Source organism: Wolffia australiana, chromosome 2, assembly GCF_029677425.1.
Source record: "Wolffia australiana isolate 7733 chromosome 2, ASM2967742v1".
Taxonomy (NCBI): Eukaryota; Viridiplantae; Streptophyta; class Magnoliopsida; order Alismatales; family Araceae; genus Wolffia; species Wolffia australiana.
Window position 1 is genome coordinate 1,927,621 of NC_135836.1, and position 18,441 is coordinate 1,946,061.

Consider the following 18,441-nt stretch of genomic DNA (forward strand, 5'->3'; position numbering starts at 1 on the left):
ACACGCCAACACCTGTCGACATGCCGAACATGTGGTGCAGTGATCTTCCTTGCCAGATCTTGCTTCACCTGTGTGTGTGTGCCACGGTTGCACACCCACCGGTCCGAAGGTGTTGCCAAGCCACATCGACATCAGCGTCGACGGCCTAACACGTGATGCGGTGATCCTCCTCGCTAGACCTTCCGTCACCCGTGTGCGTGTGCCATGGCTGCACGGACGCCAGTCGGACGGTGTTGCCAAGCCTCTGTGTTGACCATACACGTCGACATCAATGCGGACATGCCGAACACATGGGTCGACGGTCATCCACATCAAACTCGCTCACCACCTGCACGCTAGCCCGATCAAACAACGTGCCAGCCACCCCGCCAGCCCGAGATTCTTAAACATTCGGCAGCCGAGTCATTCTGCGCAACCATTGCTCGACGTGTGTTGCCACTGCTCGAATTGTACATGCACACGCCCCTGTCGAGGTCACAACTGCTGTTACCCCCACTCGTTCTTGTGCCGCACTACGCGTAGCCCACACCTACTATTAGCGCTACCACATCAAGTAGCCAACCCACCAGCCTACTCGAGTCGCGCACACATCGATTGTTGTGACTATGCCTCTTGCACCACCTGTGCCGCACCAATTTACACTGCTGCCACTGTGTGATCCACATGTTGTTCGTGCCCTGTGTTGCCGTCGTACGCAACGTAAAGCCCTTGACCCACTCCGGCTGCAGCAATCCTTCACTAGGACACGCCGTCAAGCATCAATATATTCGCTCGTGCCGCTCGACACCGCACCTCACCTGCTTCTCACCTCCATTACCCAACATCACGCTCCAACGCAGCGCCGTCACCACCTATCGAGCCAAGCCATGCCTGTCAACGGCACGCCTCTGCCTACCTGCCCGCACCGGCCAGTGCATCGACGACATCACCGACTACGAACGCCGCCACTGACGACATACATTGTTCCCCTTGCTCGTCAGTTATATTACATCATTCAGTATATTTTTGGCTACACTCCACCGCGCTCGGGTTAGTTTAAGTGAGAGAATATATCAAGAAAACTAGAGTCGAGTGATTTCTTAGGTAAGGGTCGAGCTTGTACGCTACGTGTGAGCGCCAATTGAATTATCCCATTCAGCGCCATAGTCACTATTGTCACTCCGAGAGGGTCAGAAGGTCACTATCACCATCACCGGTCGTCCCTCCCGAACCTCAGAGCTCAGCGAATCCCCACAAGTCGGGGCCTGCACATACACACCCCCCCCCCAAACCCCCGAACACTTCATCACGTAGTCATATATCCCCTTAGGAATATATCCGTCGAACGACGTCACCGATGACGTGGGATATAATGGGGAAAGATTTAGTGCAAGCCATTAAAGAGATCATTACACTTTAAGTCTTCCGTAGAAGTTAGAAATTCACTTTCTTGCGCTTATCCCAGAAGTGGATAATCTAGTTTCTTTTCGAGACTTTTGACCTATTAGTCTTGTTGGTCAACATGCTCCATGCAGGCTCATGCTCCCAGTGGCGTCTCCAGATAGTCTGCCAAGACGTCATGCGATGTCGCCCACACTTGGACATCATTCGTCATCAATTACGCGAGGGTAACCGGACAGTGGATGCCCTTGCCAACTATGTAGTATGCTCTCACCCCCCCTCCCTATACATCACTTGGTAGGACCTTCCTCTGGTGGCTCACAGCTGCCATCGCGTTGTGAGCCTCGAATTGCCCCCTCTCTGCACGCATCTCATCCTATCGAATGATGGCCCTCGCAAGTGGCGTATTGCATGGAGTACTAAATGCAGGAGTTCATGACCTCTCACCTAACTTCTGTACTCTCTGTTCGGCTCCACGTTGACATCTAATTATGGCAAGATGATTTTTTTATGCTCCATGCCTTACCACCTCCGCAGGACATAAGCACACTATGGGTGTCCGCGACTTTCTCAAGGAGCTGCACTGATATCACCTTTGTATCTTTCTCTTTTTTGCATCATGTGCAAGGACAAGTAGGGTGCGGATGTAATTTAGACATTTACGCTCAATGCACACCTATAAATGCTTATAAACACTTCACTTAATATACAAAACCTACTGTGGTGGCATCCAGGGAATGACTAGATCCATCTACGGGCACAACCCTTGGGTTGGCCATACCTGATACCGTATTTTTTGTAATAAAAAAGACTGCATCCTCTCCATAAATACCCCTTATGTTGTATCATCAGATTCTGTGATTGACTGCCGTCTGATTCTCTGAACTCTATTCAGTGAGTCAGATTTTTCATGAATTCTACTTTATCACTTCTGAGCATGACTTATAGGCAGGCAACATTGCATGCAATTCTCCTTTCATGCCTTTCATCGCTTGATATGCTTATTTAGTGTATTAATATGTGAAACACTTCATAATTTAAAAAATCCATAGAAGCACATTATTTGATAGATAGTCTTGACAAATAGAATATTTTATTGAAAAGTGAGGATCACAGTTAGTCAAGTTACTCGTGCATAAATCATTTGCCAACTGAAATTAAGCATTTAAAAAGTTGATAAACATAATTGAGAGTTCTCATTAAGCCTACTTTTGAAAGCTATAATTACATCAAATGATCTTATTGCACATTGATGATCTCATTGTCGAACTTCACCTCTCAAATTAGTTTCAATATACTTAAATCCTCAAATATACCTACACGAGACTATCAACTTGCGTATATTTTTTCCAAAAAAATCTAAAAAATTAATGCAATCGTGTATTATATTCTAAGTATATTGAAGAGGATCAACAAGAAGACAAATTTTGAAACTACGTTGGAAATGGGAGTAAAGTTCGAGATCTAAATCAAGAATAGTGTTCAATTGAGATGACAGCTCTTGGCTTCAAATTATAGTCAGCCTGTGATTAGGAATGATCATACAATGCAGTGCAAAATTCTCCCTCAACGGTGGAATTCCAATCACCACAAACTGTTTGAGTGGTTAGCACGGCAGCTGCGGGACACAAATCTGAACCGGCTACCATGCAGAACATTCGCTCTGCAGGACTAAAGTTGGACCCCAGGTGCCCCCCCGTGGGAGCATCTGCCGATGACCAAACACTTCACTACATTTAATGCCGAAAATACAATTTGAAGTGGATTCGAGCTCTCGACCTCAGTGCAAGAACTGAGCTTAATTAACCAAGCACCTGACCAAAGCCATTTATGTAACTTACCACTTTTTTATATATATAAACAAAACAGCACTTAGAACCAGGATTTAGACGCGTGCTCGCACGCGCATAACACAGGTGCACGTCAATCGGCGAAGCCTCTAGAGCCTGAGATGATCTCAATCGGCGATGCCTCTAGGTGTTCTCATCTGGCGAAGCCTCTAAAGCCTGAGATGATCTCAATCGGTGAATGGCTCGCACAAAGACTCCTAAATCCATCCAGTTCTTCAGCTTTTCCTCTCCAATCCTGCACTTGACTGGGTGGACAGTTGACCGGAAGATAACTTAGATTCGCTCAGCCAGCTGGCGGGCGGCGTGACCAATAGTTCTCCTCGAGGTACCACAGCACGAGTCAACCGAGGATCGAAACGACTTTCCCGCTTTGAAAAAGGGACCCCCAGACAATAAAGCCGAGGAGCATTGATCAAAACTCATTTGCGGCCCGGATCCCAAGGAATGGGCAAGGCAAAATCTCAGCGGGTCGTGCAAAAGGCAGTTCAAACGTTCGATAGCCAGGATTAAAGAGAAACTATTATTACAGAAAAAATACAACATTCCTTTTTGTTCCCATAACCAGTTCACATATGCATAATACGAATTACATAATTACATAATTACATAAATCATAAAATAAGATATGATATGATATGTATGGAATTATCTATAATGGTAGATAAAATAAACACACTTCTTCATGCTTCTTAGTCATCTTCATCTACTTTAGTTGAAAAAAGATTATGGTTAAACTTGAAAATTCATTCATTGAATGAGTAAATTATTGAATTATATTCAGTTGGATAGTACCAACTAAATAAAGTGCTAACTTTCATTTATTATTGAATTAACCGATCAACTTGCTATTCAGGAACCAATGCTTCCAACAAGAACAGAAGGTTCATACAAAGGACAACAGATGGGAAAGAAAAACAGGAAAAATTCCTGAAATCATGAATAAAAAATATTTAATAACAATGAAATTGAATTTTTTTGTTCTGGGGCAATTGTCTTTGCTCATCACATGCTTCTTAAAGAGCGATGGACCCCAAAATCATGACTTACAGGCAGAATATTATAAGCATTCTGAAATTTACCCGTTTTTTGCAGAATTCCCCTCTTGCAAGCACTTGTGAATCCCTGCATCAAAGCATGTGAAAAGAAAAAAAAAAGAATCACAGAGGAACTGACATCTTTAATAGTATGCTTCCTCTAAATTATCCGCCTTCCTGCCGGCCGAGAAGAAGGCGATCATCAGTGGGTTCTTCTGAAAGAACCTCATGAAGTCATCCCTGCTGACGACACCATCTCGGTTTATGTCAAATGATCTAAATAGCTCTTTCAACTGCAAGATAAAATATAAAACTAATTAAGGGAACAACACACAGACAAACAGACGAGCACGTGCGTTAAAATATAAAACAACACACATACATATTAATGTACGGTTATTTAGAGGAAAAGAGGAAGATCACCCAAGAACGGTGATCAACCCGAATACAAAGAAAAAGCTTACAGAGTCTGAGGATATTCTAGGGATTGCAGATTTAATGACCCCTTCCACCTGCAAGACCATACCAGTTAGGGACTTGTGATGGCTAAAAGAAACGAAGCAAAAGGAAAACCTTATCTCTCGACAGAAGAGGGCCTTCGCTGCATTTATCGACGATGGCCTCACATGTCCTCCAGAACGCCGGCTGCTTCAAAATGCTACCAGAGCCCACCAAAAACTGCAAATTTTCTCTTCGTTTCAGCTACAGCCCAGAATTATAGTTCCTCTCAAAAGGGGAATATGTATTCATGTAAAAGAGCCCTAGGGCTCGAACCATGTCCTTGTCAGGTGGTTACCGATTTGTTCGGGTCACCGCCTCATGTTTTCAGAAAAAAAAAAGACTTAAGGCCGACAAAAGAGGAATATGTATGCATGTAATAGAGCCCTAGAGCTCGAACCATGTCCTTGTCAGGTGGTTACCCGGTTTGTTCGGGTGACCGCCTCATGTTTTTCAGAAAAAAAAGACTTATGGCTGACAAAATTAAAGACATATTTGGGTTGATTAACCCGAAGATGGAGCAACTTTTCCACCAGTAACAGAGAGAGAAAAAATGAAAAAGAAAATGAACATCGAAAATGAGAAGTTGCCTAGTAGCACGTGATTCAGAGCCTGTACATGCGGATGCAAATATGTGAAAGGCAAGAGCATAGCGTATAAATAAAGGGGACGGAAGGAGCAGAGGGATATCAATCAATATCAATAGCAGTATTTGATCTGTTGTTCGATCCTGATTCAGGCCAGCATTGTAAAAGAAAACCATTTGTAGTTTTCCGGTCAAGCTCACCAAATAACTGCTGGGAAAAGCCTCCGGACTTTTGTACCCTATGATGATGACTAATTTTTTAATTGTCATCTTCGTCTCCAAAATTCACTCTGTTCCACAAGCAGTAAGTTAAGGTTCCGACGGGGCGACTTTAGGAGCGAACAACGTTCGTCCGACGGAGGTCTGAGGCGCGAGTGAGCGTTTACGAACCGATGATTAATTCGTCATTGAGTGATTTTTCATCATCATTGTCATCGTCCGAATTGAAGCTGAACCCTACTTCTGGGCCTATCCTTCATTGTGCTGTACATCAAAATTTTAATTTCATACACATCGAGATTGAAAATTTTCTTCCATTTACACTCGGGGCAAGAAACATGATTTGGCTTTATGAAAATCGTTCAAGACACAACTGAATTACTATTTAATTATTGTTTTGGAAGGAACTCACTAATATTATTATTATCTCTTCATACCTGCTGAAAGGTAATCGACCCTTTGTTTCCCACATCAACGAAACGAAAAACCTGCACATAAAATCATGCCCCAGAAACTCCATCACAAGCTCTTAAGTTATCCATTAAAACATTTGGATAGGAAAAAATCCATTAGTTAAATATAGTTTCTGGGAAATTTTCGGCATTCTTTTGTTAAAATAACCTTTATTACTACTATTTCATCAGTATCTGATGAATGGTCAGTAAATGAACAACTCAAGTAGGAGAGTAACATACGGGCCGATAAGCTAGACGAAGGTTACAAAGGTTCAGAATGAATTTAATCGTAACTGCTATGGGCCTTCTTATCCACTGCATGGATAACCTTCTGAGTGTTTGTTGAGTTCATTTCAACTGGGAAAAGTGAGACTGTTTTTTCCACTTTTTTCATCCCCCAAAAAGTCACCTTTATAGAAGGTGGTTAATTTTCGTGCATTTATTTTTCCAATAACCCAGATTTCAGATTGAAAAACATGGAATTTTTTTTTGAAGAAATGAAAGACATGGAATTTAAAGTGGAATCATACTTAAATAGAAGAGAAACAGAGATAGAGAAGAACGCTGACCTTTTCAGATATTGGAGACGGAGGACCCAAATGCATAGCTGACAAAAAGTCAAGAAAGTCGACCCTTCCACTGTAAAAGCAATAGCTAAATTATGGCCGTTTAAATTAACAAGAATGAACTGGAAAGTTCAACCTAAGAAAATAACTCTTCACAAACTCTGAAAATCAATCGGCTTAGCTTTCAAATATTATGAAAGCTTAAAAGGTCAAATAATTACGAATCCGCAGTACAGAGTATTGACGTCAAAAATCACTGAAAAAGCGAAAACAAATATCATAAATGTTCCAAGCTGGGGGACTTCTGCTCTCTTATGTGAAAAAAACACATCGATACCATTAATTAAACGTCAAATTTTACCCTACTTCCCTTGGTGTAAAAATATAACCAGAGAATTCATATAAATCCAGTAGTTGAATGAATGAAGAAGAAAAAAGGACTCCTCCGTCACAGGAGCTGCTTATTACTTGGAATCTGGCTTCATGTCGAGAAACGTATCCAGAAGTTCCAAAGCCTCAGATGTTGTGACATTTACACACTGCAAAATACCATAAAAAATGAAACATTTAAAACATTTTCAATAATCAACTCAAGTTTCAGAACATTTATGGTATAATATTTATTAAATAAAGGAACCAAAATGAAACATTTAAAACATATCTTCATCTCAAGAAAGATGAAGTCCAACATACTGTTATGATCCCCATGGAGATCTAACAAAATCAAGAAATGGGACGAGGGGTAGAGAGGAGACTAGGAGAGATGGAAGAGGTAAGAGGGAAGAAGAGAGAACAATAGGTGAACAAACTCTCAAGAACCTCCGAATCGGGAGTTCTTGCCCTCACGAAAGCCGGATACAGCTACTGGTGCCAAGAATCCACAAGTTGATCTTTCATCAAAAGTCCCTCTAATGACCTTACAAGGGGGTATATATAACCCTACGATTTCAAGAATCAGTTATCTCATCAGGATTCTAACAATACTTCCCCCATCGGCGACAGCTTGTCCTCAAGCTGTTCAAGACGATCCCCTGGATCCATTATTGGACTGCTAGTTGACGTTGGAATGGGTCAAGCTGGATACTAGATTGGGTTGATGGCTGCCTTGGAAACGGCTGCAGCCATCATGTAGCACAATGGTGGCAACAGTAGAAGAAGAGGGCTTGCGATGGTGACTTCGGCAGTAGATAGAGTGACGTGCAGTGCAGAGGCGGCTGACGGCGGTAGCATTTCAGCTGGATCATGACAGCACAATGTTGGGTTGATTATGGCCCTGGGTCATGGATGGTATTCTCCTGTAGGGCCTCAAGAGGTGGGCCCAATTTTGAGTGGCCAGTGAGGGCCTTTCTTTGCTCTGGCCCGAAGTTTAGCACATGGGCCAATCGTGCAGCCCGTTCTGGCAGATGTGTTTCACGAACCCTAGTTTGCGACGGACAGTCATTGTTACAGGTGTGTCGGTGGCAATGGCGGTAACAACAGCCTGTTGTCATGATGGCGGTGGCGATTTGGCAACAGTGGCTTGGCAACTTGATTTCAATGGGGGAAGGGCGAGGACAACGGCTCTGTGATGGCATCGATGAGAGTGGACGGAGCAATGGGCAGGGCCTTGGCCTCTGCAATACAAGGCTGAGCAGCGGTAGCAGCCTTGGTTGCATCTCATTGAAGGCGGAGAAGGAGAAGTCTCCAGTTGCATTTTTGGAGGTGTTAGCGATGGCGAGCACGGTGGACTCCACGACTAGGGTTGCAGGTCCAGCCATTGTGTTTTGCTCAGTTGCTGGAGCTTTTGCCAAGGCAATTACAGTTGCTTTTGTAGCAGGCAGGGCGACATTGGCGGACACCACTGCTAGGGTGGTTGAAGCGACAACGGATGTAGCTTCTACTGTGGCAGATCAGGGAGTGACGCCTGATGCAGCGTCTATAGAGGATGAAGCAGCGGCAGATAAAACATCAATAACACCAGAGTCTATGGAAGTTGTGGCAGCGGCAAAGAAAACGTCGGTGACACCAGTTCTTGGAGCGGTGACAGCAGTTTTGGCATTGCCTAATGCAACTCCTGCAGATGATGCATTGGCGGCGGCAAATCTTGGAGCAACTGTTGGAATGTCACCTAATGCAGCTTTTCCAGAGGATGTGTCTGCGGCAGGAGATCTTGGAGCGGCTGTTGGAGCTTCACCTGATGCGGCTTCTGGAGATGACATGTTGGCGGCGGAAAATCTTGGAGCGTCGCCTGATGCAGCTTCTGCAGATGACGTGTTGGTGGCGGCAAATCTTGGAGCGTCGCCTGATGCAGCTTCTGCAGATGACGTGTTGGCTGCGGCAAATCTTGGAGTGTCACCTGATGCAGCTTCTGCAGATGACGTGTTGGCGGCGGCAAATCTTGGAGCGTTGCCTGATGCAGCTTCTGTAGATGACGTGTTGACGGCGGCGAATCTTGGATCAGCAGTGGATGGAACTGTCGATACGACAGAAACGGCAGCGATCGCTGCAATCTTCTTTTCCTTCTTGATAGGTTGAAGTTGACTATAGATTTGCTTCAATTCCAACAACAACTGCTCTACATTTTGCAGACTTCGCCGGATGCTGGCATATGAATCCAACTCTGTTGCCATAGGTTGCAAGAACTTCGGCTCTAATACCAATGTTATGATCCCCATGGAGATCTAACAAAATCAAGAAATGGGACGAGGCGTAGAGAGGAGAATAGGAGAGATGGAAGAGGTAAGAGAGAAGAAGAGAGAACAATAGGTGAACAAACTCTCAAGAACCTCCGGATCAGGAGTTCATGCCCTCACCAAGGCCGGATACAGCTACTGGTGCCAAGAAACCACAAGTTGATCTTTCATCAAAAGTCCCTCTAATGACCTTACAAGGGGGTATATATAACCCTACGATTTCAAGAATCAGTTATTGCATCAGGACTCTAACACATACAGAACACAAAACAACTATTAAATCATTTTAAAAAAGTGGATGTAAACGATAGACTTCAAACTTATTTTATGTTGTCTACTCCAACCACGTTCCAAAAAACGAATCAAAACAAAAAAGAAGCGACACAAGCAGATAATATTTTCTTTTATTAACAGATAAACTCACATTCTCAACCCAGGCCATCTCAACCATGTAAGACGAGAGTTTTCCCTGCAAAAAAATTAAAAAATGCACTGATAGCAAAATTGGCATCAAATGTAAAGTAAAAAGATACCGAAATATAGTCTTACCTTTGCTCGTTCAGAAGCTTTTGAGATGAGCATCATATCTCCATAAGAGTGAGCTGTCTGCACAACATCAAGTGCTGTGGCCATAACATGGCCAGCCTGCACAGACCAGGAAAGCTTATTTCTGAAAAAAACTCAACAGATGTTTCTTTCAAATTTAAATATATACTTATCATGGTTAAAGAGGGGTATTATTATAATATGAGTGGCTATGATAAACAGCACATGCATCAATGATAAAAAAATAAATCAATCTCACCCTTTCCGCGAATTCTGAGGCATTTTCAAGTTTCTTCTCTGATGGAAAAATGACGGGAAGGTATTCCACCTGTGAAACAATGGTATCAGAAAGCAGTTGGATTTAAGGCATTCAGTCAAAAAATAAAAAAAAGTCTATATGACAAAAAGGTGGATCAACAAGCAAAATTAACACTAATTTGAACTTTTATCTTCTCAAATTACATTATTCCGTGGCAATTACTTGTAGAGGATGATCCGGAGATGATGAAGGCTGGAAAGCCTATAAATAAGTCAGGCCTTTGTCAGGTGAGGCTCGTGATTCATTTTTTTGAAGAAGTGGGAGCGCCCTGGGATAGAAGCAGGGGATCTTCTTGGTTCTTAGAGGAGGAGAAGAGGCCAATCAGGCAAGATATTTCCATCTATGTACTATCTTATACGCCATCCTCTTTTTTATTGTTCTCTCCTGTGTGAGCTCGTGGTAATCTAAACATCTCTTGGAGCAACACTCTTTTGATTATTGATTCAAGAAGGGCAGAATAGTAATCTTTTGAACTTCATTCTCATATAATTCGAGGAAAGTATCATGTACACCATGACAAAAAACATCGAAATCATGATATACGTCATGAAACATGCATAAGAATGGAAACGGTGGAACAGGATACCTCCATAAAATTATGAAACTGTGTAAACATTCTGAACATTAGCCTTGGTAGAGAAATAAGCCCCCTGTATTAATGAAAGAAAAATGTTACCATAAGACAAACTTACATACGATACCAAAGACCATGATCGAGAAATGGTCACCATGACTGATCAAAATGTACGTGAGGATAACGGACAATGACTGGCTGCACCGGAACACCCGGAATGAATGCTCCCAGACGGAATGAGATTATGACCCGCCCATTTGTTGTGGTACCTTCCGGAAACAGAAGAACTCTAGGAAACTCCGCGGACGAAGCCTTCCTCTGAATAGAGATCCTTAGAACAATGTTTCTGTATCAAATTGGGGATATATGGACCAAAAAAATGATAACAAAGAAAGAAAGCCTGAAAAGGTCTATAACTGTCTGGCACTACCAGAAGATTATGAATACAAATTATGTATCAAGCGACAAAGCCATGGAATGAGATTTGTTTTGTGATCGTGAGGGCAAGGCTTTCATATTTAAGAAATTACTGAGGCTTCGGCCATTGAAGCTTCTCATCTAGTTCTTCTTCTCTCTACTTTTCTTGATTCTCGATAGATCTCAATCAGGCATACATCCAAAAATACTTGCCTTGTATACAAATGCAATAAAATAAATTACTGCAGACATCACTGATACAAGGTGATAGAGACCTTGGAAGCTCTCCATTGGGATTCTGTTTTTTTTTCAATCTCCATTGGGAGTTATATTGGATGGTTAGAGATTGAGAGAACAAATCAAATGACAACACGCTCAGAAGCACTTGGAAGCTCTCTGGGAGGATTTCCCATCCAAATCAATAAAGTTCTTGACTGTCCTCCTCAGGGAAGGCCTACATGTATTCAGAGGGGACTACTTAAATTCCAAAAATACCCCTAATCTGTGTGGAGATTGCAGCTCTTGGCGAACCTATAACATGGAGGAAAATGCAATCGAACTGGGTACAAAAAAGAGATAGAACCAAAACCAAAACTGACAATCTATTTGTGCTTCTCTAGTCTCTCCTGAGCTCCAGGGCTACTGGCACCTTTCTCTAATCGGACGGCTAGGGTTTGGAATAGACAAAATAACTTGCTGAATGTTCAGTCTGGGCCAGTTTAAATATTTTCCCGTTACACTGGATCTGGGTTCCTAAACTTAAAGTGATTTATTTCTCACGTGAGAAATAAGCCACTCACCAATTGGGTGACATGACCACCCACTTAAGCAGATATTCCAACATGGGAATGTTCCACTTAGCCTATCAGAAACAAGAAAAGAAAACTCTGGGTTGCTTACAGTCTGAAGAAGAGAGAGATAAGGCATAACTAACAATATCACTGTAGTTGGAGTGGAAAATGGATAAATAATGCAGAAAACCACGTAACCCAGATTAAATATACGCAAAACATTATTACAAAGCCTGAGAATCCAATGCTTTCGTATTTAACAAGCATGAAGGAATAATTTAATTTGAGGAAAGAGAATGGGTAAAAGTCAAACCTTTATTTCATTAATAGCATTTTTCCTTGATGTTGTAGAAAATCTGTTAACGTAAATCACCTGAAACATTGGCGTGAAAAGGACAATGAAACCTCGCGAGTGGTTAATGCATTGCATTTTATTTTGAAAGTTTGCCTAGGAATTACTAAACTATTACCTGCATAGCTCTGATTATTTTTCCCACCACAGGCATGTTGTCATGAGACTCGGAGGCTACAACGGTTGGAAATAACTCATAAAAGAAAAAAATGGGCTCTATATATGACACATGATTAGACACCACAACTGGAGCTATTTCCCTGGGCGCAGGCCTCCCTCTCCGCTTGATCCAATGATATCTGTCCGGAAAAAAACATAAAAAATAAGTGTTTGCGACGACAGGTGAAAGAGAAAAGATGAACAAACAATAACTTGTGTCTAAAGATACGAGCCCAACACATTTTTTTGGGTATTTTGGTCCTTTTTGTTGTGCTTTCCTTTAAATACTTGCAGCCTGATAAGAAACTTCCCAGGTCCTGTCAGAGTGAACGAGCCAAGAAGATACAAGGAAGTTGTTGAGTTAAACAACTCAAACTAACAGGAAGACAGCTCTGTATAAAGAAGGGAGACACAGGTCAAACAACATTGACCAAGATCTGATTAGCCACTGAGGGGAGGCTGGAACTCAGGAGGAGAACAAGACTGATCCGGTCCTCCTTTCCAAATCTATCAGTTCTTGTTCTGTTCTTCTATCAGCCACTTCCAACATGTGTTAGAGAGACATTTCTCCCCATTTTGACTGCGATTGATTCCTTCTCTTGATCCACATCTTGTTTTCTCTCTCTCATCTTGATGATGATCTTACCACCCTTCTCCCTCTCTTGTCATTTCTCCCTCTAAATCAGAGATCGTTTGCCTCGTGACAACAAGTTAAGACACATTTGGACCGGTTACCAACCAGGATTCTACCGGATTAACTCAAGGTGTATGACAACAATTTCAGTTTGTAATAAAGTATCATAAATTGAAAACATCCGTGCCCATAAACTCATGATCCCTATTAAACTTTATTTATTTGAAGAAGTTAATGACGAACCCATTGACATGGGCCTGGGAGCCCCTCGAAAGAGATTACCACTTAAGTCGAAGATCGATTCCAGTATGTGTTAATACTTTCTTACTAAACTATTTTCAGTTGTCTAACAGATGAGAAAAGCGCAAGTTTTTACGCCAAGAAACCAGCCTTGCAACCACCCTGTTTTTTAAAAAAGAGAATTTTTGAATTCATATGAGGTTGAAAACCAATCTGATAAAAAAACAGAGGGAAGTAAAAGATGTGAAAAGAGGATGAGAAATCACTTGAATATTTGATTGACGCCCATGATTGGATCCAATTTTTCACCTCTAAAGATATTATACTCCGAAAATTATAAAACTTTCTCACGAATTATGATGAAATAGTGGAAGTAAAAGAAGTTGGGGGACTCAAACCAAAAGGATAAAATCAAGGAAAAAAGAAGCGACTGATATTCACGATCGGATTCAGTTTTTTTTCACGACTATAGGCATTATATACTCCGAAACGAAAAATCGATCAGATAATTCAAACGACAGCGCTGCCTCACCCAAACGTGAACAGAATGAACCGAGCGCAGATCCGAGTAATCCACATGACCATAGATCTCCACTTCGGCATCGGATTCTGCTGGTCCTTCCACCCATGCGTGGCCAGAAGAGTCGCCAAGAATCCAACACCAACAGCAATCCCGAACAAAATCAGACGAACGACGGCCAGCGGAAGGCAAACAGCAATCTTCACGAACTCGTAAGCGCCTTCGATTGCAGGAGTATGATTCCTGAACGGATCAACGGAGCAAGGACGCCGGAAAAGCTGGAAAGGAACGGCGCCGAGGAATTCGAAGGGATTGAAGTCGATTTGCTGGATCGGCGACGCGGTTGATTGAATTGATTGATCGTGGAGAGTGGGATCATCGGCTTCGATGTTGAGGATCAGATCGTCGGCGAGGAGCGGGAGAGTGAGGAGAGAGAGATCTTCTCCTCCAACTGCCGCCATCTCCCCCAATCTCCTCTTTTCAAACTGAGCAAGAACGCTCTATATATACAGCCAGAAGAGAGAGAGAGAGAGAGAGAGAGAGGCAGAAAGAAGAAGAAGAGAGAGGAAAAAAGACGGTGAGGAGAGAGAAGAATTAGAGAGAGAGAGAGAGAAGGAAAGAGGAGGAAGAGGAGAGAAAGAGAATCAACGAGAGAGAGAGGCACGATGGAGAGGAGAGAGAAGAATTAGAGAGAGGAAGAGGAGTGAGAGAGGCACGACGGAGAGGAAAGAAGACGGAGAGGAGAGAGAAGAATTAGAGAGAGAGAGAGAAAGAGAGAGAAAGGAAAGATGAGGAAGAGGAGAGAGGAAGAGGAGAGAGAATGAGAGTGAGAGAGGCAAGAAGAAGAGGAAGAAGAGGAGAGGAATTAGAGAGAGAGAGAGGCAAGAAGAAGACGAGGAGAGAGAATTAGAGCAAGAGGCGAGTAGAAGAAGAGGAGAGAGATTTAGAGAGAGAAAGATAGAGAAAGGAAAGAAGATGACCAGGAGAGAGAGAATTAGAGAGAGATAAGACGAAGAGGAGAGAGAATGAGAGGGAGAGAGAGGCAAGAAGAAGAAGAAGAGAAAAGGGAATTAGAGAGAGAGGCGAGAAGAAGAAGAAGAGAGAGAGAGAGAATTAGAGCGAAAGGCGAGAAGAAGAAGAGAGAGAATTAGAGAGAGAGAGAGAGGTATCAAGGAGAAGAAGAGGAGAGAGAATCAGAGAGAGAGAGAGGTACGAAAGAGAAGAGAAGAGAGAATTAGACAGAGAGAGGTATGAAAGAGACGAAGAGAAGAGAGAGAGAGAGGTATGAAGGACAAAGAAAGAGAGAGACAGGTATGAAAGAGAAGAAAAGGAGAGAGAATAAGAGAGAGAGAGAGGAAGAAAGAGAGAACCAGAGAGAGAGAGAGAGGTACGGAGAAGAAGGGGAGAGAGAATCAGAGTGAGGGAGAGGTAAGAAGAAGAAGAGGAGGAGAGAGAATCAGCGAGGAAAGAAGAAAAACAGGAGAGAGATTTAGAGAGAGAAAGTGAGAAACACGGAGCAGGAGAGAGAGAGAAAGCGGGAGACAGACAGAAAAAAGAGAGCTCTACAGATATAGAGAGAGAAGAGATGGCGAGTAACAGTGAGAGAGATAGAGAGAGAAACAGAGAACGAAAAGAAGGAAAAGAGAGAAAAACAGGAAGGGAAGAAAACAGAAGTAGAGAGAGAAAAGAACGAAAGGAGAGAGAAAGACAGCGAGGGAAAAAGACAGAATAGAGAGAGAAAGGGAGATTTACGAGAGAGGCAGACAGCGATGAAGAGAAAGAGAGGGAAGAGGAAGACAGAACTAGAGAGAGAATGAGAGGGAGAAGGGAGAGAAAACAAGGAAAAGAAAGAGAAAGACAGCGATATTAAAAGAGAGAAAAGGAGAACCAGGAGAGAGAAAGACAGCGATGGCAGAATAGAGAGAGAGAGAGAGAGAGTATAGAATAGAGAGAGAGGGAGACACAATAGAGAGAGAGAGAGAAAGACAGCGAGGGAGAGAGAAGGAAAATATGATTCAGAGAGAGCAAAGAAGAAGACAGAATAGAGAGAGAATAGAGTAATTGAGAGAGAGAATGAGAAGGAGAGAGAAAGAGAGGGAGAGGGAAAGAGAGAAAGAGAGTTAAGAAGAGATATAAATAGAGAGAGAAAGAGAGCAAAGAAGATGACATAAATAGAGAGAAAGAGAGCTAAGAAAAAGACATGACTAGAGAGAGAAAGAAGAAGACATAACTAAAGAGGGCGAGCTAAGAAAAAGACAACCAGAGAGAGAAAGAAGAAGACATAACTAGAGAGAGAAAGAGAGCTAAGAAAAAGACAACCAGGGAGAGAAAGAGACCTAAGAAGACATAACTAGAGAGAGAAAGAGAGCTAAGAAAAAGACATAACTAGAGAGAGAAAGAGAGCTAAGAAAGTAAGACATAAATAAAGAGAGAAAGAGAAGATAAGAGAGCTGAGAAGACGACAAAAATAGAGAGAGAAAGAGAGGGAGAGACAGAAAGAGAGAGAAAGAGCAAATAAGAGGACATAAATAGGGACAGAAAGAGAGAGAAAGAGCAAATAAGAGAACATAAATAGGGACAGAAAGAGAGAGAAAGAGCAAATAGGAGGACATAAATAAAGAGAGAAAGAGGGGAGAGAGAGAGAACGACAGAGAGTTTAGGCAGGAAACGAAGGCACAGTACAGAGATCGCGTGACTACGTTGAAATAGAAAAAGTTTTGAAAAGCCGTTATTCGTTATAATATTGTGTAATGGTCCCTTCGTGGTTCATTTAAGAGACTAAATATGGGGAAGGATAAGCTCTTGCTTTCCCTTTCTCTCTCCTTTTTGGGGACTTTTTCTCTATCTGGGCTTTCTCTCTCTATCTCTCTCTCTCTCTACACGATCTGTTCAATTTCGTCCATTCATGCCGATCTGGCAGCCAACTTTTCTGGACTCTCCCTTCTCTCTCTATTTCTCTCTCTCTCCCCTTCTATCTCTCTCCTTCCCCCTCTCACTGTCTCTCTCCCCTTCTCTCTCCCTATCTCTCTCTCCCTCCCTCTCTCTCTCCCCTTCTATCTCTCCCCCTCTCTCTCTCTATCTCTACCTCTTTCCCCTTTGCTCTCTCTATCTCTCTCTCCCCTTCTCTCTCTCTATCTCTACCTCTCTCCCTCCCTCTCTCTCTCCCCTTCTCTCTCTCCCTCCTCTCTCTCCCCTTCTCTCTCTCTATCTCTACCTCTCTCCCTCCCTCTCTCCTCTTTTCTCCCTCTCCCCTTTCTCCCTCTCTCTCCATCCCTCTCTCCCCTTTCTCTCGCTCTCTATGTATCTCTCCCTCCCTCTCTCTTCCCTTTCTCTCTCTCTATGTATCTCTCCCTCCCTCTCTCTTCCCTTTCTCTCTCTCTATGTATCTCTCCCTCCCTCTCTCTCTATGTACCTCTCCCTCCCTCTCTCTTCCCTTTCTCTCTCTCTACGTATCTCTCCATCCCTCTCTCCCTTTTCTCTCGCTCTCTATGTATCTCTCCCTCCCTCTCTCTTCCCTTTCTCTCTCTCTATGTATCTCTCCCTCCCTCTCTCTTCCCTTTCTCTCTCTCTATGTATCTCTCCCTCCCTCTCTCTTCCCTTTCTCTCTCTCTATGTACCTCGCCCTCCCTCTCTCGCCCCCCCCTCTCTCTATGTATCTCTCCCCTTTTACTCTCTGTATGTATGTCTCCCTCCCTCTCTCTCTCCCCTTTTACTCTCTGTATGTATGTCTCCCTCCCTCTCTCTCTCCCCTTTTCCTCTCTATATGTCTGTCTCCTCCCTCTCTCTCTCTCTCCCTTTCCTCTCTGTATGTATGTCTCCCTCCTCTCTCTCTCCTTTTACTCTCTGTATGTATGTCTCCCTCCTCTCTCTCTCTCCTTTTCCTCTCTGTATGTATGTCTCCTCCTCTCTCTCTCCTTTTACTCTCTCTATGTATGTCTCCTCCTCTCTCTCCCCTTTTCCTCTCTGTATGTATGTCTCCCTCCCTCTCTCTCTCCCCTTTTACTCTCTGTATGTATGTCTCCCTCCCTCTCTCTCTCCCCTTTTCCTCTCTGTATGTATGTCTCCCTCCCTCTCTCTCTCCCCTTTTACTCTCTCTATGTATGTCTCCCTCCCTCTCTCTCTCCCCTTTTCCTCTCTGTATGTATGTCTCCCTCCCTCTCTCTCTCCCCTTTTACTCTCTCTATGTATGTCTCCCTCCCTCTCTCTCTCCCCTTTTCTCCTTCTTCCCCTTCTTCTCTATGTATCTCTCTATATATATCTCTTTCTTCTTCCCTCTATCTCCCTTCCTTATCTCTTTATCTCTCTCTCTCTCTGAGTCTCCCCCTTTTCTCTCTCTTCCCCCTCTCTACCTTCTGTCTCTCTCCTTCCCTTCTCTCTCAATCTCTCTCTCCCTCCCTTCTCCCTCTATCTCTCTTTCTCCCTCCTCGCTCTCCCTTCTCTCTCCAGCTCTCTCTTTCCCTAATGCCATGTGGCCATTTTCGGTTCTTAATAAACGACAAATTTAAATTTTAGAAACTGTGCTTTCTTATATGTCTGAAGCTGTTTCTTGTGGACTAAAATTATCGCTCTCTCTCTCTCTCTAGATTTCTCATTGTTATCTTATCCCCCCCGTCTTTCTCATCCCTTTGT

At 43.1% G+C, this 18,441-nt stretch overlaps 1 protein-coding gene across 2 annotated transcripts; it reads right to left on the reverse strand.

Moving 5' to 3' along the window:
- Positions 1-4,134: 4,134 nt before the first annotated feature.
- LOC144716518 (calcineurin B subunit-like protein) lies at positions 4,135-15,754 on the reverse strand. Of its 2 annotated transcripts, XM_078591648.1 has the most exons (14): positions 13,825-15,743; positions 12,378-12,558; positions 12,221-12,280; positions 10,854-11,017; positions 10,712-10,775; positions 10,066-10,134; positions 9,810-9,905; positions 9,685-9,729; positions 7,057-7,127; positions 6,592-6,661; positions 6,005-6,055; positions 4,838-4,942; positions 4,729-4,776; positions 4,135-4,557 (listed from the first exon to the last, which is right to left on the reverse strand). In XM_078591648.1, exons 1-14 carry the CDS (start codon positions 14,271-14,273, stop codon positions 4,408-4,410), a joined length of 1,623 nt encoding a protein of 540 aa, XP_078447774.1. In that variant the 5' UTR covers positions 14,274-15,743; the 3' UTR covers positions 4,135-4,407. The 2 variants fall into 2 exon arrangements, with proteins under 2 accessions (XP_078447774.1, XP_078447775.1); XM_078591649.1 differs by lacking the exon at positions 6,005-6,055 and having other exon boundaries at positions 13,825-15,754.
- Between the last annotated feature and the right edge of the window lie 2,687 nt (positions 15,755-18,441).

Coding starts and splice junctions, on each gene's coding strand:
- LOC144716518 (XM_078591648.1), bottom strand. CDS start 14,273: ATGGCGGCAGTTGGAGGAGAAGATCTCTCTCTCCTCACTCTCCCGCTC. Junction 12,559..13,824: donor TTCATTCTGTTCACGTTTGG/GTGAGGCAGCGC, acceptor TTTTCCGGACAG/ATATCATTGGATCAAGCGGA. Junction 10,135..10,711: donor AGTTTCATAATTTTATGGAG/GTATCCTGTTCC, acceptor ATTGTTTCACAG/GTGGAATACCTTCCCGTCAT.